Source organism: Hemicordylus capensis, chromosome 3 (genome assembly GCF_027244095.1).
Source record: "Hemicordylus capensis ecotype Gifberg chromosome 3, rHemCap1.1.pri, whole genome shotgun sequence".
NCBI lineage: Eukaryota > Metazoa > Chordata > Lepidosauria > Squamata > Cordylidae > Hemicordylus > Hemicordylus capensis.
Genome location: NC_069659.1, coordinates 353,545,875 through 353,570,313, shown reverse-complemented (window position 1 = coordinate 353,570,313; position 24,439 = coordinate 353,545,875). Strand labels below are relative to the sequence as shown.

General features: G+C 48.8%; 1 protein-coding gene across 5 annotated transcripts in view; it reads left to right on the top strand.

The window, feature by feature from the left end:
• ARMC9 (armadillo repeat containing 9) overlaps positions 1–10,160 on the top strand; it is a 129,809-nt gene extending 119,649 nt beyond the window's left edge. For all 5 annotated transcript variants that reach the window (XM_053306966.1, XM_053306962.1, XM_053306963.1 and 2 more), the window contains 2 exons: positions 538–710; positions 9,239–10,160. In XM_053306966.1, the coding sequence (XP_053162941.1) occupies positions 538–710; positions 9,239–9,261 (196 nt within the window). In that variant the 3' untranslated portion in view covers positions 9,262–10,160. The remainder of the gene's footprint in view (positions 1–537; positions 711–9,238) is intronic.
• The last annotated feature ends 14,279 nt before the right edge of the window (positions 10,161–24,439 follow it).

Sequence of the window (24,439 nt, the reverse complement as noted above, 5' to 3'; positions counted from 1 at the left end):
TAGAACCAGGGGTCATCCCATGAAACTGATTGCCAAGAAATTTAGGACCAAAAAAAGGAAGTACTTCTTCACACAATTAGCCTATGGAATTCTCTGCCACAAGATGTGGTGACAGCCAACAACATGGATTTCTTTAAGAGGAGTTTGAATAAATTCATGGAGGAGAGGTTTATCAACAGCTACCAGTCTGAGAGCTATAGGTCATATCCAGCCTGAAAGGCAAGATGCCTCTGAATGCCAGTTGCAGGGGAGTAACAGCAGGAGAGATGGCATGCCCTCACCTCTTGCCAGTGGGCTTCCCAAAAGGCATCTGGTGGGCCACTGTGTGAAACAAGAAGCTGGACTAGATGGGCCTCCTTGGGTCTGATCCAGCAGAGCTGCTGTTATGTTCTTAAGTGCGCCTAGAGTTCTAGTCTCTTCGTATTCCTTTGTGTCCTGCAGTGCTCAGCAGGCTTCATCAGTGCAAGGGTTTCCTCCACCTGCAGCTCCCAAAGGCTCATCCATTCCCTGCTTTCAGTTCCACTTTTACTCTTGCAGCGACTTCCTTTCCGGCTTCACCAGCAGCCCGAAGCTCCCCTCCTCTCCGGACATCCAGAGCATCAGGCCTGGAAGAGGAAAGATCCCAAACATCGCACCCCAGTTCTCCCAGTCTGGACCCCAGCAAACAAGCCGTCCCAGCTCTTCTGGATCATCCACAAGAAGCAGGCAAAGTGAGAGACTTTTGTTGCTACTGTGGCTGAGTGGTTAGTGAGCTGCTGTGTGTGTGTCTCATTGTCTCCTTACTGTCCTGTCATGTAGGCGAGGATCTCAAGTCATGATGGCTATATGGAGCCTCCATGCTCAGAGGCAGTATACTTGCTTCTGGGGAACTACAGCAGGAGAAGGCTACCTTTGTGGCTCCCTGGAGGAATCTGGTTGGCCACTGAGAAGAACAGGATATTGGACTATATGGATCTTTTGTGTCTGTTTTTCTGATGTTCTTTAGGGTGACACCTTTTTCTTTTGAATGTCTGTGTAGGTTCAAAGATGCACATACCTCACTTGGTATCTCATCTCTTGATGATGATAGAGGAGAGCTGGTCTTGTGGTAGCAAGCATGACTTGTCCCCTTAGCTAAGCAGGGTCTGCCCTGACTGCATATGAATGGGAGACTAGAAGTGTGAGCACTGTAAGAGATTCCCCTCAGGGGATGGAGCCGCTCTGGGAAGAGCAGAAGGTTCCAAGTTCTCTCCCTGGCAGCATCTCCAAGATAGGGCTGAGAGACATTCCTGCCTGCAACCTTGGAGAAGCTGCTGCCAGCCTGTGAAGGCAATACTGAGCTAGGTAGACCTATGGTCTGACTCAGTATATGGCAGCTCCCTATATTCCTATGTTCCTGTCACTTGATGGTTGACAGCTGAATGTGTGGATGGACTCCAGTAGAAAAGATGTGTGCTTGAGGTGTGATGTGGGACAAGTTGAATGTTCAATCTGTGGTGACTCCTTCACACATGCAAGGCTTTAGTGGCACTCCAGGCTTCGGGAACAAAGAAGAAAAAGGAAGACAGTTAAGTGATGTTCTCAAGTCCATGCAGTGAATGAGTGGCACCCTTAGGATTAGAAATAGGGAGTCAATTGGCAGACAGCAGCTGCATTTCTTTTGCTTTGGCCCCAGGGAGTGTTGCCTGTTGCTCTTCTCCCTGCAGCCGGTATCCTCTGTTTGCTCCTCTGATGTCTCTGCATTCTGTTTCCTGTGATATGAGCTCTGTCCAGCCTGGATCAAGAGGGGCTGTTAACAGACAAGTGGCCTTCCAGGCTTCCTGTTTCACTCCTGTTCCTGGCATCTGGTCACACTCTAAAGGAAGCGCAGTTGGAAAAACGGAAAGTACACACGCACCGGGAAAGCTGTCCTTGCAGCCTGAACTCCCTGCTTTCCAGGGAAAGTGAGCTGGACTTCGGGACACATGAATGGAGTAGTATATGAAGGACAGTGCAGACCTGAGGATTGATGGATCTCCCATATATCCTCGGGAGTCATCATGCTTTGCCCCCTATTTTTCCCAAGTTCCCAGCCATTTAGACTTTCCAGCAATCAGCCCTTCCTTGGCAATCGTTCTGTGTTCTCCATGTCTGTGGGATTGTTGTGTAAATATATGATTCAGTATCTAGTGAAAAGGGCAACATTCTGAAGCTCACTTTATAAGAACAAGTTCTAGTTGTGTGTGGGCAGGGAGGAAGCCTTTAAAACCAGGGGTCAGCATGCCGTTTTCTTTCAGAAAATGGAAGTCCTGCTTCCAGAAAGGAACAGAAACTCTGGCCAAAGAAATGCACGGAGACAATAAGGGATGCAAAAAGGGAGTTTGAGGAGCAAATAGCTAGAAGGGTCAAGGGGAGTATCGAAACTCCTTTAAATATATCAGAAGCAGAAAACCTGCCAGTGAGGCAGTTGGACCCTAGATGATGAGGGCGTGAAAGGGAATATTAAGGAGTTTGCAGAGACGCTGAATGAGTTCTTTGCATCTGTCTTCATGGTGGAGGATACTGACCATATACTCACTTCAAACCTGAGCTTCTCAGGCTTGGAGGCTAAAGAACTGGGCCAATTTAATAGTCATGATGGCTATATGGAGCCTCCATGCTCCAGATGACGAGAGAGGATGTTCTAAACTGTCTTGAAAAACTAAAAATTAACAAATCACCAGGGCCAGATGGCATCCACCCAAGAGTTCTTAAGGAACTCAAAAATGTGAAATTGATGATGGCCTAGCAAAAATATGTAACTTGTCCCTACAATCAGGCTCTGTACCAGAGGACTGGAATGTAGCTAATGTAACTCCAATTTTCGAAAAGGGATTGAAGGGGGATCTGGGAAATTACAGGCCGGTTAGCTTAAATTCTGGCCAGGTAAATTTAATGGAAAGTATACTTTCCATCAAAATTGTCTCTTTCAACAGGCCTTGCTGACAGAGAGCCAGCATGGCTTCTGCAAGGGTAAGTCTTTTTGGGGGGGTTCTTTGAGAGTGTCAACAAGCAGGTGGATATAGGTGATCCGCTTGACACAGTATACTTGGACTTCTAGAAGGTTTGTGACAAAGTTCCCCACAAAGGGCTCTTGAGTAAACTTAGCAGTCATGGGCTAAGGGGACAGGTTCATGTGTGCATCGGTACTGGTTAAAGGACAGGAAGAAGAGGTTAGGAATAAATGGAGAGTTTTCACAATGGAGGGAAGTAAGAAGTGGGGTCCACCAGGAATCTGTACTGGGACCGGTGCACTTTAACTTGTTCATGAATGATCTAGAAGTTGGAGTAAGGAGCAAAGTGGTCAGATCTACAGATGACACTACATTTAGTGTTGTGGAATCTGAAACAGATTATGAGGAGCTACAAAAAGATCTCTCCAAACTTGGTGAGTGGGTGAAATTGGTGAGTGGGTGAAATCCCATGAAATTGATTGCCAGGAAGTTTAGGACCAACAAACAGAAGTACTTTATCAGACAATGTATCATCAATTTGTGGAATTCTCTGCTACAAGATGTGGTGACAGCCAACAACCTGGATGGCTTTAAGAGGGGTTTGGATAACTTCATGGAGGAGAGGTCTATCATCGGCTACTAGTTGGAGGGCTGTGGGCCACCTCCAGCCTCAGAGGCAGGATGCCTCTGAGTACCAGTTGCAGGGGAGTAACAGCAGGAGAGAGGTCATGCCCTTAACTCCTGCCTGTAGGCTCTCAGTGGCATCTGGTGGGCCACTGTGTGAAACAGGATGCTGGACTAGATGGGCCATGGGCCTGATCCAGCAGGGCTGTTCTTATGGGTGACAAAATAGCAAATGTGGTTCAATGTAAGGAAGTGTAAATTGAAGCTTATTGGGGCAAAAACCCACAATTTCAATTTATAATTTCACATAGACACTGATGGAGTCTGGGCTGTCAGTGACTGACCAGGAAAGAGATCTTGGGGTCTGTAGCAGATTAAAGCCTTTGTCTCAGAGCAGCTCATGTGAGGGGGAGAAATGCTGAATGCTGATCCCTGGCGATCTGCCTGGCTGGGCTTCTCATAAAACTAATCTATATTTCTGGTAGAATTAAAATGCTGCTGCCACTACCCCTCTTATTGACAGAGCCTGAACCTCCATGGACTTGGGGTGGAAACCTAGGGAAACTCTCTTTATTTTAATTTTTATTTTATTTATTGTTAGATTTCTATACCGCCTTTCGCTAAAAACAACCCCAAGGCGGTTTACAAAAGTTAAAACACATAATAAAAATGAATTAAAAGTATTTATATAAAAATATAAAAACAATCCGATATTAAAATATATAATATACAAAAAAACTAAGCAGCAATAAAACAATCAAGTAAAGGCCTGGATAAAAAGCCAAGATTTAACCAGCTTTCTAAAAACAGTAATGGAGTCTGAGGAGCGAATGGCCACAGGGAGAACATTCCAAAGCCTGGGGGCAGCAACAGAGAAGGCCCTGTCCCGAGTGCACGACAACCTGGCACCCTCAGTGTCGGCACCCGGAGCAGAGCCCCCTCAGATGATCTCGTCAAGCAGGCAGAAACCCTTGGGAGCAGGTGGTCCCTTTATTTTGCTATTGGTAAGTACAAAAAAACTTCAACATGTAGGCCTATATGTGATGAGAAAATGCATGCCTGCTGAGTGCTTGAGGATGCTTTTGCACCAGAAAAATCCTCTTCCCGCCCTCCCTTTTTCTTGAGTTAAAAACCAACTCTGAGAGGCTTGTAAAAAGAAAAGAACAAAAAAACCACCATTTTATTCCATTACTACAGACTGCTTCCGTCTGAGGCTTTTAGGTTTTAAATACCTCAAAAATACTTAGTAAGTTACAAAAATAGGTTGTCTTAGGCTTCAATTTCAGGCTGCATTTAGGCACGCCCAAAAGTTTAGAGTCTTTTGCAAGGCCTTAGGTGGGTTGAGCACAGGCTAGTGTATCTTATTTTAATTACATTGCAGGTAAACATTAATAGAGCAGTATCAGGAATATGCAAAGCACACACACACACACAAATAAGTTTCTAACGCAAAATCTAACAAACTGTTCGCTATGCTGAATCCTCTTTTCCTTGAAAACTCACCCAAAAACCGGTGAGAATCAAGCTTCCTGAAATCCTGTCTTTCAAGGGTCTGAAGTTATTCCATGAGAGAAGCATCCATGCGGGCTTTGACCATGAGGGAGCAAAAACTCCATGCCCTCACTAAGCCTTTCTGCACGCGCTTCTCTAGCACAGACAGCCCTTCTTGTTCCCAGAATTCCCAGCAACTGCTCTCTAGGTCCCACCCACTCGGTGTACTGATTGGCTGCCCTGGAGTTCACCAGCCTGTCAGTCAAGACAAGGGTTCACTCCCTGTTAACTCTTTAGAAGGAGGGGAGGCTGATAACTAGGTTCGTGGTGGACAGCTCATTGAAAGTGTCAACTCAGTCCGTGGCAGCTGTGAAAAAGGCAATTCCATGCTAGAAATCTTTGAAAATAAATGCTAATATTATAATGCCCTTATACAAATCTATGGTGCAGCCACATTTGGAGTACTGGTCGCCATATCTTAAGAAGGACATTGTAGAACTGGAGAAGGTGCAGAAGAGAGCAACCAAGATGATCAGGGGCCTGGGACACCTTCTGTATGAGGCAAGGCTACAGCATCTGGGGCTTTTTAGCCTGGAAAAGAGGAGACATGATAGAGATGTATAAAATTATGCATGGAATAGAGAGAGTGGACAGACATAAATTTTTTCTTCCTCTCACAACACTAGAACTAGGGGTCATTCCATGAAACTGAAGGCTGGAAAATTTTGGACCAACAAAAGGAAGTACTTTTTCACACAGTACATAATTAATCCATGGATTGCTTTGCCATGGGATGTGGCTTGGATGGGGATTGGACAAATTCATGGAGGACAGGTCTATCAATGGCTACTAGGCTATAGGCCACCTCCAGTCTCCGAGACAAGATGCCTCTAAATACCAGTTGCAGGTGAGCAACAGCAGGAGAAGGGCCGTGACCTCAGCTTTTGCCTGTGGGCTTCTCAGAGGCATCGGGTGGGGGTCACTGTGGCTGGACTAAATAGGCCTTGGCCGTGATCCAGTAGGGCTGTTCTTATGTTCTCACGTTCCTATGCCAAAAGTGGTGCATGAAATTATTTTGAGAGACACTCACACTGCACTCTGGTCCAGGCGGAGATTTCAGAGGCAAACTGGGAGTGAACAGGGAGAAGAAGGGCAACCCAGGGAAGAAGGGCAGCTCTGAGGTGGGGGGTTATCTTGTGCTCCCCACTGCCCTCGATTTCCAGCATTCAGTCCTTGAAAACCACGCCTGGAGCTCAGTCAGATAATTTCTGCATGATCTGGCTATGGGTTTGGTTTAGAAAGTGTGCATGCTAGTAATCGGGGTGGAGGGATTCAGGCAACCCCTCTCCCCATGAGGGACCCACAGAGTCAGAGGGGGGTTGTCCTTCTTCCCCTCTGCCCCCCGATTTCCAGCATGCCACCCCTCCAAATCAGGCCCAAATTAGAGAGAATTTCTCTCTGCTCAGGGGCTGCCTGCTGGAAATGGGGCAGGGGAGTGGTTGGGTTAGAATCTAAACATTATGTCCTACTAGCATGTGAAACTTTAAATTAGGGTGAATAAATGAAGATTTGGCACCCACCAGTGTTCCCTCTAAGGTGTGCAAATGTTTTGGTATCCACTCAGTTGATTTTAGATCCCACTCTGAATGCACGTGCACGCACACCAGAACAAATTCTGCACACAGATGTCAAAAATTAGAGGCAACACTGCACACCACTTCCAAAAGGTTGCTGGCCCCAGCTTCAAACCTTCGATTTCTTGTCCAGTGCTGTGCAGGAGGTTGGAGAGAGCTGAGACCAGACCTCTGCAAGTCACCTGGAGGTGGGGGGCAGAGTTCTCCATGTGGCTCCGTGTCCCTCCTTTGAGCCCCTCAGGCCCTTTGTCTAGAGCAGGGTTTCTCAACGTGTGGGTCCCCAGATGTTATTGGACTTCAACTCCCATAATCCCCAGCCCCAGTGGCCCTTGGTTGGGAACACACATTGAGAATCCCTGGTCTAGAGGGCTGTTGATCCCACTGTGAAGGTCCACCACCTCGTGTATTTGAATAGCATGCAGTGAGGACCCAGTGGTTAATCATGTGTACTGTGGAGGTGGGGGGGAGGGATCACAATGTGTACATATAGGTTCCAACCATCATGCTGTATGAGTATATTTTGAACTTGGATATTGGTTCCCAGGATACTTCTTGGATCAGATGAAAAACCTCAAGACTTTATGGGAAGTCTGGGGACTTGGAAGATGCTCCTTCTGCTCATTTTAGCCTGTTATGTTTTGTTTTGTTTTAGGTGGGAAGGGAGTTTCACCTTTAGCTATATTTTATCTGCAGAAGGCTTCCCTAAAGGGAGGGCATGCCTCCATTTTGCAGGCATGACATAGGGAGAGTCATGCAAAGAGGTTGATTTATTTAAAGGGGTCCCAGTCTCCTTTTTAAGGGGTCCCCTGCTAGCTGAGCAAAGAGGCACCTAGATTCTCTTTATTTATTAGGGGGAGAGCAACTGGCCCTATCCATCCCCAGCACAGCATCCCTCCAGTGGCTGTTGCTGGTGTCTGTCTTACATTTCTTCTTTAGACTGTGAGCCCTTTTGGGACAGGAAGCCATTTCTTTTATTTATACCTATGTAAACCGCTTTGGGACCTTTTGTTGAAAAGCAGTATATAAATATTATTCATATCCATATGCAAAGAGGTTGGGCTTGTTGTTTTTTTTAAAGGCTCCCCAGTCTTGAGACAGGATGGAGCCAGATCAGGGGACCTAGGAACTGGATAGAAGGGCAAGGGAGGCCAGCTAAGGATCACATGCACATCAGCAACTTGGAAAGTAGATCCTAAAGTGGGAACTGCTTCCCACTTGGTATGGCCGTTGTGCTTGCTCCCATGCTAGTGTGCCCCATAGTAACCAAAGAGTGAATGGCAGCTGCATGCATGTGTCTTAAAAGACCATGGGTCTGTGCCAGGGAGTGACAGACATTCAGAACATAAGAACAGCCCTGCTGGATCAGGCCCAAGGAGGCCCATCTAGTCCAGCATCCTGTTTCACACAGTGGCCCACCAGATGCTGCTGGAAGCCCACAGGCAAGAGGCGAGGGCATTCTCTCTCTCCTGCCATTACTCCCCTGCAACTGGTACTCAGAAGCACCCTGCCCTTGAGGCTGGAGGTGGCCCACAGCCCTCCGAATAGTAGCCACTGATAGACCTCTCCTCCATGAAGTGATCCAAACCCCTCTTAAAGACATCCAGGTTGTTGGCTGTCACCACATCTTGTGGCAGATAATTCCACAAGTGGATTATACGTTGTGTGAAAAAAATACTTCCGTTGGTTGGTCCTAGACCTCCTGGCAATCAATTTCATGGAGTGACCCCTGGTTCTAGTGTTGTGTGAGAGGGAAAAGAATCTCTCTCTCTCCACTTTCTCCATGCCATGCATGGTTTTGACGTGTGGCTGCTGTGAATGTGTCCAGCTGCCCCTCGTGCTCTGCTGCAGGGGACACCAGTGGAGATGAAGAAATGGACCAGGAGAAGAACCGTCCCTGATGCCCACACTCTTGACTTTCCAGGGAAAGGGAAGCTCGGACTTCTGAATCTTCTGCAATGGAGCTGCACAAGTGGGAAGTTCTCTCTCTTGCCATGTTTGAAGCTGGGGAAGAGCCTTCTCCCCGGACAGACTGGCCAGAAAAAGAACTCTGGTGTTACAGTATTCCAAGCTTTAGGAAGCAGAGGCAGTGTTGAAGACCTGGTGGGCCCGTCCTGCAAGAAACTGGGATGCCGCTAACGTAACACAGTAGCTAACAGACTGAATTGTGAATAAGGAAGCCCTACTGGTTTGAATCTTGCTTCTGTTAGTTCTAGTAGAGTCACAGTAGCTTTGTGTTGTAGCAACAGCTTCCCATGGTGGGGAAATCCTCCCTGTTCTTTCGCAAGAGTGTTCAATCATTTATTCATTGCTAGACAGACAGCAAAATGACAACTGTTTGCAGGCACCTGGCATCAGTCCCTTGCCCCAACAGTACCTGAGCATGCAGTACTTGCAATTTCTGCACAGATTTCTGTGTGCCACCATTTCAGTGCACCACTTGTAAGCAGGCTGAACAAGTGTTGTCTCAGGACAGAAACGGCCTCTCCTAAACCCTGCCTTAGCTGATAGCTGCACTTTCTCTCTCTCTCTCTATTGCAGGCAGTCAGTCTTCCAGGAAGTGAGGAGAGATCCTTTCCTCAGGAATCACCTGTCCAAGTGCCTCAGGACACCCCCGCACGCAGCCAGCTTCCTGTAACAGGAATCCTAGTATCTCTGTGGAGCCAAGCAGAAGATTATCAGCCCTGGGACCAAGATTCGGTGACTATCTGATGGGATGAGCTTTTCAGGGGTTTCTTGGCCAAGCAAAATGATCCTGGCTGGAGTGGGAGTTCCCACTTGGAGCACACAACTGCTGTGCACAGAACCACCATGGAGGACCCCTTGTCCCCTTCGCTGAAAAGCAAAGATGGGATCCCTGGCCTCTTGGTGTGATGGGACTGAGGTTACAGCAGGTCGCTGGTTAAAGTACTGTTTGTGTTCCTGCTCCTTGCCGGCAGCTCACAGACCACATCACATACACCTCTACTTCTCACCTCTCCTCACCATAGCAGGAACCAGTGCCTCAGTCCACTTACACTTAGTCTTGAAAGAGCCAGAAGACTTTGGGTTGTGTTTGCTGTAGACAGCAGTGGCTTGCCCCAATGAGCCAGGGGGGCGCGAAAGCAGTTAGGGTTGCTCCTCTCTGCGAGGAGCAACCTTCTGGCTCATGCTACGGCTGTAAACCAAATGTGGCTAACCCTGTGGAAGTGGTACACCCATTTTGCAGGTGCACCTGGAAACCAAATGTGGCTAACCCTGTGGAAGTGGTACACCCATTTTGCAGGTGCACATGAGAAAGCTAGATTTTGGGTTGGTGTGTTTGTGGATGCTGGCTCTCTGGTGGAGAATCCTGAATAGCCTCTCTGTGTGCTGGTGCTGCTCAAGGCTGGAAGTGCGGGGGCAGGCCTGGGGTCTTTGTGGCACCTCCCATTTCACCCTCAAATTTGCAACTGAATCCAGAATAAATTTTTCAGAAACTGAACTCTTATCAAGCATCTTTGTGGTCCAGTGGTTATGTGTCTGTCTCTGTCTGTGGCTCCATGTTATCTTTGGGAGCCCTGGGTTTCCATGCCAGCTAAATCCTTGGCACAGGGTTATACACCTGCTTACCCTACTTACAAAAAAGCAGGGGCTAGAGGGTGTCCAGTTCTGAAAGCAGAAAGGGAGTGCGGATGAGGGCAACTGAATCCTCCTCTGCCTCATCTCCCACTCCCACCACCAGCTGCCCCAGGAACAGCTTCAGAGGAGGGCAGTGAAGACGGCCGGGAAGACAAGTCCCAGGTCAAAAGGTTGATGGAGTGAGGCACCTGGAATTTGGAGAAGAGAAGACTCGGGTGGTGGGGGCGGGGGGCATGCTAACACCCAAAGACCTGAAGGCCCATCTTACAGAAGAGGGCAAAGATTTGTCCTTCGCTACCTCCAAGAGCAGGACTAGATTGCGAAAGGGCTTTAAGGTACAGGAAGGCAGATTTTGGTCAAACATTACAAAGAACTTTTTAATGGTAAGAGCAGTTTAACAGTGGAACCCCAATATGTGGGAGAGGCTGGACAGCCAGCTGCTGGGGGTGCATCGAGCAGGGGGTGGGACTAGATGGCCCCCTTTCAACTCCCCAGTTCTACAGTAGTGAGGTGGGGCGGGGGATAAGGGGGTAGAACGAAGGGCATCAGCAGGCCAGGCAAGGCTTGCATGTCACACGAGGGAGGAGAGAAGGAGAAGCTGGCAATTTTCCCCAAGGGTTCTCAAATTTGGATCCCCAGATAATGTTGGACTACAACTCCCATCATCTCCAGCTACAATGGCCGAAGAGGATGATGGAAGTTGTAGCCCAACAACATCTGGGGAACCAAGCCAGGGGATCCCTGCTCTAGAGCGATTAGAATTCGTCCCTGGAGCATCTTGCGGGGGTTGGAGAGCAGGGGTGTGGGGCTGCCCACTCAGCTCCTTTTAGAGGCTGAACAGCAGCACTGAAGAGACTCCTCCAGCTTGCTCTTTGTCGTTTTCTTCCTGTTTTTAAAACCCCCTCACATGAATTGTGTGTTTTCCCGAGTGGGCTGAGGACCTGCATTTCCTCCTCAGGAGGAAAGACCAGGAAGCCCTTCAAGACTTTGCTTTGAGCCTCAGAAGTGTGTGTGGGTTGTGTGTCCGTGTGTGTGTGTGTCCGTGTCCCCATCCCAGGGATGCAGGCTGTGGCTCCTCCCCACCCACTCCGTCCCCTTTGAATAATGAGTAAATACTAGGAAATCTTAATACAGTCCCCAGCAGAGGCTGTGATGCACTTCCAGTAGGGACAAAGTTGGGATGGGGAGGGGGGGAATCTTTCATAAGCCAGGGCAAATGTTGGGATACCATTAAAGGACTTCAAAATGTACAGTTATGTAACTCCTCCTCTGTTTTTGCCACCATTTAGTGCAGGGGGGTGACCTTTGAGATATCCTGCCTCAGGCATGAAACTTCCTTGAGTCATGTAAACAAAAGATCTGCCTTGCAAGTAGTTATGAGGATGCGAGAAACGAGAAAAAATGTAATTATTATTATTTATCAGATTTGTACACCACCCCAAACTTTGGTCTCTAGGTGGTTAACAATAGTATAAAACCAGTTGAAAACATATACAAAAAACTTAAAAACAATTTAAGAATTTGAAAATAAACCAGAGATTAAAACCCCAAAACTTTAGAAAGCTGAGAAAGCTTGGGTGAAAAGTTGAGTTTTCAGGTGTGTTTTTTTTAATTGCCAGAGATGGGGAGGAACGTATCTCAGCAGGGAGCTCAGGTGAGCACCTCAGTCTGTGGCCAGACTGATCTAGAAGCAAATTGACTGACATCTGTGGTAGGTAGGGAGTGTGTAACTACAGGTCGGGAATCCTTTATCCGGACTCCCGAAATCCGGAAAACTCCGAAATCTGGACACCACGCCGAGAGAAGAGGGAAAAAATACTTGTAGCTTCAACCTCTCGCACACAAAAACCTCAGCCCCAAAACCAATCCTGGCCCCAACTCAGCAGCTAACAGAGTATATACAGTACTGTATAACCAAGCAGCAAAAAGCCACAGAGAGAACATCATGGTGGCTCTGTAATCGGCTGAAAAGCGTTGGGGCTGGGCTTGGGCAGGATGCGCAGTTTCCACAATCGATCGCTTATGGCCCCTAAACTCGGCCCCTAAACTCTCTGTTGTTGAATCCTCAGCTCCCCTTTTAGTTCTTCCCCTCAGGCTTTGCTATCTGCCTTTTGTTTACTGCCTCTCAAGCACTGCCACTCACACAGCTTCTCAAGCCGGTCTGAGAGAGGGGAAGGCGGGAAGGAGTGCAATCCCATTGAGAAGCATGTGAGGGGGAAGGCGGGAAGGAGCTTGGCAGGAAGGCACGAAGGAACTTCAAGAGTTGTTGAGACCCTCTGCCAAAGCCAAGCCTTTTCATCTGAGATTACTTTCCTCAGAGTTTCATTTCCACCTAAAATGCCATGTTTGAGTACATTCAATGCTTATTTGATTATATACTTTAAATAAAACCTTTAAAAAACCCCACCCAGTAACCTTTTATGCCCAAGATATCTCATTTATGAAAATATTACAAAATCCGAAAAAATCCAGAACACCTCTGGTCCTAAGCAGTCTGGATAAAGGATTCTTGACCTGCAATTGAAAGCATTTCTATCCTGCCTTACAAAGAAATTTCAGCCACAAAGGACCTCTGGGCCAGGAATGATGGGAGTTGTAGACTGGGAACCAGAGTAGTAAAGCCACAACTGCAAAACAGGAATAGCAAAGAAGGTGACTTGGATCCCGTGTTCTCTCTAACAGGGATTTCTAGATGTTGTTCACTACAACTCCCATAATCCCCAAGCAAAGGCTATTGCAGCTGGGGATGCTGGGAGTTATAGTCGGCAACCGGGACTCCCTGAGAGAGGGAACACTGCTTGGATCCCGGCACAAGAATACTGGTTTTGAACATCTGGTGGAGCATCCATCCTTTCTGGGCAAAACTCAAAATCCTGGTTGCCTTTTAAAGCAGTGCCTCCGTGGTGGGCATCCCTGTCTCCTCTGACCAGTGTGAGAAGCCCCCGCCCACCTCTTGAGCTTGGACTTGGGAGGGGAGGCAGAGGATTGCCTCTGTGCTGTGCTTTGGAGGTGCTCTGAGCGTGCAATGGTGTGAGGTCCCCCCCGACCTGTAGGCTGGAGTGGTACAGCCCTTGAGGCTTACCATCTCAATGTTCAATGCATGCACAGACTCTGTACAAATATGTGCACACGTACATTTATTCACACATTATCTTGGATGCACATGCCACAGTACACTTCCTCTCTGCACCCTGCATTGGAGGAGGTCTGTACCAGTGGCGTAGGGAGGGAGTGGGCGGCCCCTGTTCTCACGGGCAGTTCTCCCCTAGTGGTGGGCTCCCTGCCTCAGCAGTGGATCCCCCCTAGTGGCAATGGCGGAGGTGTGGTGGGGGCGGATTCCCTGCCCCCAGTGAGGGCAGAGGCATGCTCCAGCCGCCTGCAGACCAGCCCGCTCTGACCCTGAGGCAGCGGGGAATGAAGAGTACCCTCGTTCCCAGCCACCTTGGGACAGTAATACCCCTGAGTGGCTGGGGCACTGGAGCGGCAGCGGGCTGCAGGAGTGCCATGTGTCACTGGGGATAGGCAGCGCAGCGCACCACTGCAGGGAGCAGCACAGGTGGCTGCTGAGCTGGCCAGCAGGGGAGGGTTGTGCGTTTTGTTTTGTTTTCTGTTTTGTTTTTGGCCCAAATCCAAAATATCCCCGTTTTGTTCTTTGTTTGAAACCAGCCAATCCGAAACACCCCAATTTTGTTTTTTCTTTGAAACTGCAAAATCCAAATCCGAAACGTTTTGGATTTTAAAAAATGGCCCCAGGGAAAAAATAGTGGGTGGGGTGGTAGTGCCCAATGGGTGGAAACTACCAGCCAAATTTTAGAGGAATTGGGCAAAGGGCTGGGTTTTGGTGAATTTTTGAAGTATAGGATTTTTCCCTTAGGGAAGAATTGAGGTTTTAGCAAAAGTATAGCTTCATGTTGGGGGGAAAGGGGTGGCCCAGAGCAGAGTAGGGTGGGTCATAGTGCCCAGTGGGGGCAAGGAAGCTGCTGGAATTATTTCAAAGGAATTGGGCAGAAGGCTGATTTTTAAAGATGTAATGGAGTTTGCACGTCTGTAAAGTTCTTCCCCATAGGGAATGATGGACCTCCATAATTCCTGCCCCATAACTGCACTTGCTGGGCACCAGGGTGGCCCAGGGCTAACCCATGGGGGTTGCTAACCCATGGGGTACTGGGTTCTGTTGTTTCTGAGATGTTTGAGTGTAGATTCAGATTCTCTGGTAGCATATGAGAGTGGATTCATGGTTTGTCATTGAAAACCTCATATGCTACCAGAGAATCTACACTCATAACACCTCAGAAACAACAGAACCCAGCACCCCATGGGTTAGCAACCCATGGGGGCGGTTGGCACCCTATGTGCACTACATCACCACTCACTCCCGACAACCCCAGTGCCCCCCAAGTGGAGTTATGGTTCTGCTGAAACCTCCATTATTCCCTGGGATGGGGGGGACCTTAAAGAAGCGTAAACTTCCAACAATCCCTAAGAAATCAGCCCTTTGCCCTATTCCTTTGGAATCTGGGTTGTGCAGGCACTCCTTGGGGCACTGCCACCCAACCCACTGTTTTGCCCCTCAGGCCCCCTTTCTGCCCTGAATCTGCCCCAAAGACATGTCAACTTCAGAAATTCTTTAAAAATCAGCCCTTTTCCCAATTCCTTTGGAATCTGGGTGGCAGCAGGCACCCATTGGGGTACTACCACCTGAACCACTCTTCTGCCCCTAAAGCCCCCTTTCTGCCCCAAATCCACCCCAAATAACATCAACATCACACATCAACAACCGCAGAGCTTTGGAAAAAATCAGGCAGATTTCCAAAGGTCATGCACATCCACATCCCCTGTGCCCGAAATGCAATTGATCTACACACAACAGTGTGAAACAACAACAATGAAATGCACACTGCCCCACTGGCCAGTGAGGGTAAAATTTACCCTTAAATTTGCTTAAAAGGAATAAAGAGGCAATTGCCAACAGATCAGCCCATGCTTTCGCTGGCCAATCTGCGGGCTGGAAGGGCTGGAAATTCAAACAGATTTCAAAACTCAAAATGGAGACTGAAGGAAAAAGACTTTCTGCGATTGCAAAATGGAGTTCCAAAACAGCCGAAACAACAAAACATTTTGTATCCGAAACAGGGACGTTTTGTTCTGGCTACAATATTTTCTGTTTTGAGCACTGGGTGTTTTGTTTTGGCTACAAAACAGCTGAAATGGCCTGTTTTGTTCACAAAACGTTTTGTATCCAAAACAAAACGCACATCCCTACAGCAGGGGAGGGGAGGTGGGGGGGTGTCCCTATCTCTGGGCAAAGTGGCTCCGGAGACGGGGGCCTGGATTCTTTGGGCCTGCCCACCCTAATGCAGCTCCACCCCTGGTCTGTCCCCAGGTTCCCTTTTAAAACCAAGGCATACAGCCATTCACACAAAAACATGGCCTGGTGTACAGACAGCCACTTGAGCACAGACACAGCATTGTGCCTGAATAGGGCTTTAGTCTCACAAGGAGGATGGCTCCGCGTGCCATCCCGACGAAGAGCCTCCTGGCACAGCTTATGGCTCAGATCCCTGCGGATGGCATGCGGGCCCAGGTGTTGCTCAGCTGCGCTGAAAGATGCCGTGTGACACAGCCAGGAGCCAAACCCAGCAACCAGACCTTATCGGAGCCCTGGCAGGCCGGCTGACCTTGGCAGGGTCCGGGAGCTCCTGGAGAACAAACCGCTGCATTGTAGATGGCGGTGTGTTTCACGGGCTCCCAGGATCGCTGTTCTCAATCGCAGGAAACGGGGCACTTCGCTGGTGATGAAAGGTGGCCCATGCGCTGCCAAGGGTCTTATCTGCCTGCCTCCCTCGCAGCGACTCTCTCCCTGCCCAGACTCACCTTTTCCAGAACGTGACAATTAAAGGGTGGGTTTATTTCCAAGCCATCCGCCTATTCCGGGAGAATTTGCTGAGCGTAGAAAGTTGGTCAGCTGACTGCAGGCTTTTAATAGATGCTTGGGGGTTTTTAAGGGGGGGGAAGGATTGAAAACCTATCAAAGCTGAGGGTCAGAAAGGATTTAGGAAACCGTCTGTGTGACACAGATCCCTTGTAATATGCTTTCTCCACTTCCCTGAGTGGTGAGAAGTCTAGGAGCTCTTTGCTTCTATCAGAATGAGGGAGCTTTGGAGGCCTCCTGGTGTGTTTTGTGATATTTGCTTTCTGTAACACACTCCCATGAGGCAACCAGTCCACTACACCACCACAAATCCATCGAAATAAGGCCTGCTAAGAGAGCAAAGAGGCACCTTTTAAAAGTGATTATTCTTTTCATTGAGCAGGGGGGAGAACAACTGGCCCTATCCAACCCCAACACAGTATCCCCCCCAGTGGTGGCTGCTGGTGTCTATCTTGTGTTTCATATTAGATTGTGAGCCCTTTGGGGACAGGGAGCCAGTTTTATTTATTTTATTTTATTTTTATTTCTCTGAGTAAACTACTCCCTCCCCCCGCCACACACACAAGTTCTGCTATGCTTCCTCATTGTGATGGCTCTGTGTGTGTGTGTGTGTTCCTGGGAGGGATGAGTGAAATACTCTGGGAGGTATGCTCCCAGTAGGGTTACCCAAAGCGCAAACGTCATCCCAGCTGCCCAGCTAAAGCAAGCAGGCTCCTATTTTGGGCAACAGAGAGATAGGAAAGTGCTTTCCCCCCATGACACTCTATGGATGCGAAAGCTGGACTTTGAAGAAGCAAGATTTTAAAAAGCATTGATGCTTTTGAACTTTGGTGCTGGAGAAGACTTTTGAGGAGACCATGGACAGCCAGGAAAACGAACAAATGGATCATAGAACAAATCAATCCAGAAGTTTCACTCGAGGCACAAATGACCAGGCTCAAACTATCATACTTCGGACACATTATGTGAAGACCCAGCTCCTTCGAGAAGTCCATAATACTGGGAAGAGTTGAAGGAGAGAGAAGAAGATGATGACCAGCAACAAGGGGGATGGACTCGATTGCTCCTAAGCGTCCCTCCAGACCTGATTCAAAAATGGCCCCCTGGTATACCGAGGAGTTACAAGGGCTGAAGCGGCTGGGTAGGTGACTAGAACACAAGTGGAGGAGAACTGGACTCGAATCTGACAGGATGCAGCATAGGACGCATTTTAAGGCTTATGTGGTGGCAGTGCGTGTGGCAAAAAAGGGATTTTGGTCACCATGCATTACCTCCGCGGGTTCAAGTCCTGCAGAGCTATCCCAGGTTGTGAGGAGGATAATTTCTGCTCCTTCTGCTTTAAATCAGTACCCAGAGGTGCTCTGCTGTGACACCTTTGGTGGATTCTTTGCAGACAAAATCTCATGTATTCGGATTGACTTGGACTCCACTATTTCCGCAGGATCTATGAAGGAGGTGTCCCGCGATCCCTCTTGCAGTGTTAGGTTGGATCAGTTTCAATCTGTGGCTCCTGAGGATGTGGACAAGCTTCTTGGGGTGGTGCAGCCTACTACTTGTTCTCTGGACCCTTGCCTGACTTGGCTGCTTCGATCTAGCAGGGAGATTGTTGGAGGGGGCTAGTTAATATCATAAATGCATCGCCGAGGGAGGGTAGGGTGCCTCCATGTTTGAAGGAGGCAATAGTTAGACCTCTTCTTAATAAGCCTTCCTTGGATCCCTCAGCGATGGATAGTTATAGGCCAATCTCCCTTGGTTGGGCAGCTGATCGAGAGGGTGGTGGCTGACCAGCTCCAGGCAGTTTTGGAGGAAACTGATTATCTAGACCCATTTCAAACTGACTTTAGAATGGGCTACGGGGTTGAGACAACATTGGTTGGCCTGATGGATGACCTTTACCCGGGAATCGACAGAGGGAGTGTGACTCTGTTGATTCTCTTGGATCTCTTGGTGGTGTTTGATACCATTGACCATGGTATCCTTCTGGGTCGCCTGGGAGAGTTGGGGATAGAAGGCACTGCTCTGCAGTGGTTCTACTCCTATCAATCGGGTAGATTCCAGATAGTGGAGCTTGGTGACAGTTGCTCCTCAAAACGGGAGCTGTTATATGGAGTCCCCCAGGACTCCATTCTGTCACCAACCTTTTTAATATCTACATAAAACCATTGGGTGAGGTCATCAGGAGTTTTGGTGCTGGGTGTTATCAGTATGCTGATGACACCCAAATCTACTTCTCTTTTTCATCTGCATCATCCTGAAAGGGCATTCATTCCCTAAATGCCTGCCTACAGGCAGTAATGGGCTGGATGAGGGATAAATTGTAGCTGAATCCAAGCGAGACCTGAGGTGCTCATTGTAGGGGCTCAGAATCTGAGGGATGAGTTAGATCTCCCTGTGCTGGATGGGGTTACACTCCTGCAGAAGGAGTAGGTGCACAGTTTGGAAGTACTCCTGGACCCAGGCCTCACACTGGTATCTCAGGTGGAGGTCATGGCCAGGAGTGCTTTCTATCAGCTTTGGCTGATTCGACAGCTGCGCCCATTCCTTGAAGAGGATGACCTCAAAACAGTGGTGCACCAGCTGGTAACCTCCAGGCTTGACTAGTGCAATGGGGACTACTGCAATGGACTATTGACTACTGCAATGGACTACTGACTACCTGGGGCTGCCTTTGTACATATTTCGGAAACTTCAATTAGTTAAAAATGTGGCAGCCAGATTGGTCTCTGGGGCAACTCGGAGAGACCATATTATGCCTGTTTTGAAACAGCAGCACTGGCTGCTGTTATGTTTCCGGGCAAAATGCAAAGTTCTGGTTTATTACCTTTTAAATGGCTTAGGTCCAGGTTACCTCAGAAAGCGCCTTCTTCTGTATGATCCCCACCACACGTTAAGGTCATCTGAGGAGGTCCATCTCCAGTTACCACCCGTACGTCTGGTGGCAACTCAGAGGTGGGCCTTCTCTGTAGCCGCTCCTGGGCTGTGGAATGCACTTCCGGCAAAAATCCATAATTTGAATTCTTTATTGACCTTCAGGAGAGCCCTTAAGACTTATCTGTTTGGCCTGGCCTTCCAGGGTTTTTAAATTGTTGTAAAGGGTTTTTAATGTATTGGGGTTTTTTTTAGGGGTTTTAAATTGGTTTTTAACTGATTGTTTTATGATATTTTAAATTTTTTGTTTTTATTTTTGACTGATTTTGACTGGTTTTGTTTTGTTTGTAAACCACCTTGAGCCAAATTAGGAAGGGTGGTATAAAAATTCAATTAGAAATATAAATAAACTAGCGGAATCTGTGCGCTTTCGGTCCGGCTGTTTCCCCCTCCTGCCCAGGTCTCTCCTCTCTCCCCCTCCCTCCAGCCCCACGCTCTCTTGTGCTTCCCGCTTCCGTTCCTCGCCCCCCACAGAGCCACACCAGGCGGCGGGCAGCCAAAAAGAGCCCCGCCGCTGCCGTTACCGCATGTTGCCCACTCACCGCTGCCAGCAGCGCTTCCCGACTCCTCCCAGCCCGGGCTGAGGTGGTTGCAATCACAGCCGGCCGCTGCCGCCTCCTCCTCACAGCGGCTGGGCTGCCCCTGGCCACTCCAAGCGGCGGCTGGCCAAAAAAGGCCCCTCCACCACCGTTACTGTCCGTTCCCCTCACCCCTGGCAGCCTGCCAGGGCCAGTCTGTTCTACTGCCTCCCGCCTCCTCCCAGCCCAGGCCGCGGACGCAACGGTCGCAACCGCGGCTGGGCTAGGCTGGCAGCAGCCGCCGCCGCCTCCTCACAGCGACCGAGCGCGGCGGGAGCTAATGTGCGGCTGGAGGCGCCGTCGCCGCCATTTCCCCCGCTGCTGCATCTTAGCTCGCGTTGCGAGCCGCCTCCGCCCAGCCAATCTGGCGCTTCATCTGGGTTGCTGCCGGGACACATCCCCACAGGCACGTCTACAAGAATTAAATATATGGATAAGGTGGATGGACATGATTACAACAGCAATGAATGCACCAATAAATATTAGCTGTTGTAGTACGAGGCAGCTGACTACAATCCAATACAAAATTAAAACAATCTACCAACCAACCAACCATTAATTAAAACAGCAAGAAACAAAACACAACGCAAAAACGAAACAGGAACCCCATAGAAGGAACTCAGCAAAATAATGTGAATGTTGGAAATGGAGAAAGCCCCACAGATTATTTGAAAGAGAACAGCCTTTGCCTTGCATCCAAACCCCAGCAAGTTGGTGGGCATTCCAAAGTCTTGGGGCCACTGGAGAGAAGGCCCCATCCAAGTTTGTAACACACTATATTTCAAAGAGTGAATGGATCAGGCAGGAACGCCTCATCCTAATGAACCTTTGGCAGGGTGCCAAAAGAGGAACAGCTGCCTCTGCTTCTTGGAGCTCTCTTTGCTCCTCTCTCCCCCACCCCATGCACTATCTGCAGGCTGGCCATTCATCAGGTAGAGTTGCAGTCACCTGACAAATGGCTAGCCTGCAGGCAGTACATGGTGGGGGAGAGAGGATCAAATGGAGCTCCAGTAATCAGAGGCAGCTGTGGCTTCTTTGGAACACACACACAAGCTGCCTCTAGAATCAGGGATGTGGCAGGATGGGAGTGGGCCCTGGGACCAAAAGAGAAGCTGCGTTTCTATCCCAGACTCGGGAGGGGGAGAGCGAAGAGGAAGCTGTGGCACAGCTGGTGGGCCCCCTCTCCTGCAGGGGTGCAGGGACATTTCTCTCCCCCCCCCCCTTCAATTTTAGCTATGCTCCTGGAGGGGATCCAATGCAGGCCTCTGAGGAAGATGGCAGACTATGGGTAGGCTCATATGGGGGAGAGTTAGGGATCCACATTTCTGCTGCTCTCTCCTGTTGAGCCTAGTTGCCTCAGTTTGAAGCCTACTCTCTACATAAGAGGCAGTGGCCAGAGAAATTAGCGAACAGAAATTAGCAAATAGGTATCAAAGGAACTTTGCATGGAGTTTAGCAGGAATGTGTGTGGGGGAACTTCAAAAGAGCCCCTCTTGATCACACTGAGCCCAGCAGGATGAGAAGGCAAGTGCTACTTACTCTTTTATATTCTTATACTGGGTTATACAAACCAACCCCACCCCCCCCAAAAAAAACTGGTCATGAAGGGAGAAAGCGAGCAGGGGAGGAGGCGCTTCCCATTGTATTGCACAGATCGCTGCATGTATGATTGTCTCCTCAATGGGCAGAAGTCATGGTTGTGTGCTCGGTGCAAGTTGCTCCTGGCTCTCAGGAAACAAGTTCATTCCTTCGAAGACCAGGTGGCTGACCTGGAGAAGCTCAAAGAGTCAGACAGGAACATTGACAAGACCTTCAGGGATGTGATAGAGGCAACCCCCTCCCAGGCTGATGGCTTCTCTGCTGTCATGGAGAATGGAGGTCTTGTGGAAGGAGGTTACCATTCCACGGAAGAGGGAAACACTCCCTTAAAGGCACCCCTTCCGTGGATGATGAGCCCATATCCTCTCACACACAGGAGATACTTTTGGGGGTGGGGGCCTCCTAGTAGTGGGTGATTCGATCATTAGGGGTATAGAGAGATGGGTCTGTGACCCACGTGTAGACCACATGGTGACTTGCCTGCTTCGTGCAAAGGTTGTGGATGTCAAACATTAAATATTTGTTTTTTATTTTATATAGGCTTCTAGTTTTATATAGGCTCTTTTATATAGGCTTTTTACTTTTATATAGGCTTTTAGGCAATGCTGGGGAAGAGTCAGCTGGTGAATGTTGGCACTAACAATGTTAGGAAATGTAGTCGGGAGGTCCTGGAAGCAAAATTTAGGCTGCTAGGTAGCATATTGAAGTCCAGAACCCCCAAGATAGCATTCTCAAAAATGCTGCCTGTTCCATGCTCAGGGCCAGCGAGACAGGTGGAGCTGAGGGTCTCAATGCGTAGATGAGATGGTGGTGCTGGGAGGAAGGGTTTAGATTGGTTAGACGTTAGGATACATTTTGGGACATTATGAGCCTGTACCAAAGGCATGGGCTCCACTTGGACCAAGTTAGAACTTATCCCTACAATTGGTACCAGAGGACTGGAAAGTAGCAAATGCAACACCGATTTTCAAAAAGGGATCTGGGGCGATCTAGAAAATTACAAGCCGGTTGGGCCAGGGAAATTTATGGAAAGCATTCTCAAAGATAAAATTGTAAAGCATATAAAAGAACGCACCCAACTAAAGGAGAAACAGCATAACTTCTGCAAAGGTAAACCTTGCCTCACTAACTGGCGTTCTTTGAGGGTGGCAGCAGACATGTGGATGAAGGCGATCCAGTTGACAGTATACTTGGACTTTCAGAAAGCTTTTGTCAACGTTCCTCATCAAAGATTCTTGAGAAAACTTAGCAGACATGGGAAAAGGGGACAAGTACATGTCCATTGGTAACTGGTAGAAAGACAAGAAACAGAGGGTAGGAATAAATGGACAATACTCTAAATGGAGGGACATAAGAAGTGGGGTCCCCCAGGAATCTGTCCTAGGACCAGTGCCTTTTAATTTATTCATAAATGATATAAAAATTAAGGTGATACCAAATGCTATAGGGCAGTGAAATCCAGAACAGATTTTGAGGACCTCTAAAAGGATCTCTCCAAACTGGGGGAATGAGCAACAAAATTGCATATGCGGTTCAGTGTAAGCAAGTGTCAAATTATGCGGGGAGGGGGGGCGTGTTATACCCAACTTCACATATATACTGAGGGGGTTTGAGCTGTCAGTGACTGACCAGGAGAGGGACCTTGGGGTCGTGGTGGACAGCTCACTGAAAGTGTCGACTCAGTGTGCAGCCGGTGTGAAAAAGGCCAATTCCTTGCTTGGAATCATTAGGAAAGGGATTGAAAATAAAATGGCTAATATCATAATGCCCTTATACAAAACTATGGTGCGGCCACATTTGCACTACTGTGTACAATTCTGGCACCATACCTCAGAAAGGACATTATGGAACTGGAGAAGGTATAGAAGAGGGCAACCCAGATGATCAGGGGCCTAGAAGAGCACTTTCCTTATGAGGCAAGGCTACAACACCTGGGGCTTTTTAGTTTGGATAAAAAATGATTGAGGAATGACATGATGGAGGTCTATGAAATTAAGCATGGTGTGGACTGAGAGAACATTTTCTCCCTCTCGCATAACACTAGGACCAGGAGTCATCCCATAGAACTAATTGCCAATAAATTTAGGACTGACAAAAGGATTCACAGAATGCATAATTAACCTATGGAACTCTCTGCCACAAGATGTGGCAGCCACCAGCCTGGATGGCTTTAAAAGGGGCTTAGAGAAATTCACGGAGGACAGGTCTATCAAGGGCTACTAGTCTGGTGGCTATAGGCCACCTCCAGCCTCAGCGGCAAGATGCTTCTAAATACCAGTTGCAGGCAGCAACAGCAGGAGAGAGGGCATGCCCTCACCTCTTGCGTGCCACTGTGTCAAGCAAGATGGTGGACTAGATAGGCTTTGGACCTAATCCAGCAAGGCTGTTCTTATGTTGTAGGTCACATGAGTATCTGCTGGGCTTTTCTGTGGGGGAGGGGTCAAAGTGAAAAATCCAATAGCCCCCTCCCTGGGAAGTGGCTCAATCTAGGGGGGGCATAGCTGCCCCTTCTCCCCCCATCCCTCCGGATGTCCATGATGGGCCAGTCATTGTCTCTCAGCCTGACCTACCATAGAGGGCTGTTGTAGGGATAGAAGAAAGTAACCAGCTCCTATCAGTTCAACGACGATGACGACGACTGGCCGTGCATGCCATCCTGAGCTCCTTGGAAGAAGAAGGTTGGGATCTAAATGTGACTAAGAAGACTAGCCATGTGGAGGTTGGGCTTTGGCCCACTAATGAAGCGTGGGAAGGCAGTTGCCTCTGCTGGCGGGCTGGAGAAGGTGGCGGATTAGCCACACGCACCAGACTACTGGCTCTGACTACTGGCCTCACCTACTGCGGGTGGTGGGCACCCTTCCCTGCCCAGCACCACCGGCAGTAGCCCCGGCTTCCCCCACCCCACTCTCTCTCCCCCTGCATGTCCCCCACTCCCTGCAAGGCAAGGAGTCCTCCGCATGTTCCTCTGCTCCATTTCTGTCCCTGGCCTTTTAACAAGGCAGGGGGCTGTGCGGGGGGGGGGGCAGCAGAAGTGGCTGCCACCCCCATGTAAAAGGGAATGAGCACGGGATGGGGGTGGGGGAAATTGGTGCACCTTATGGCTGG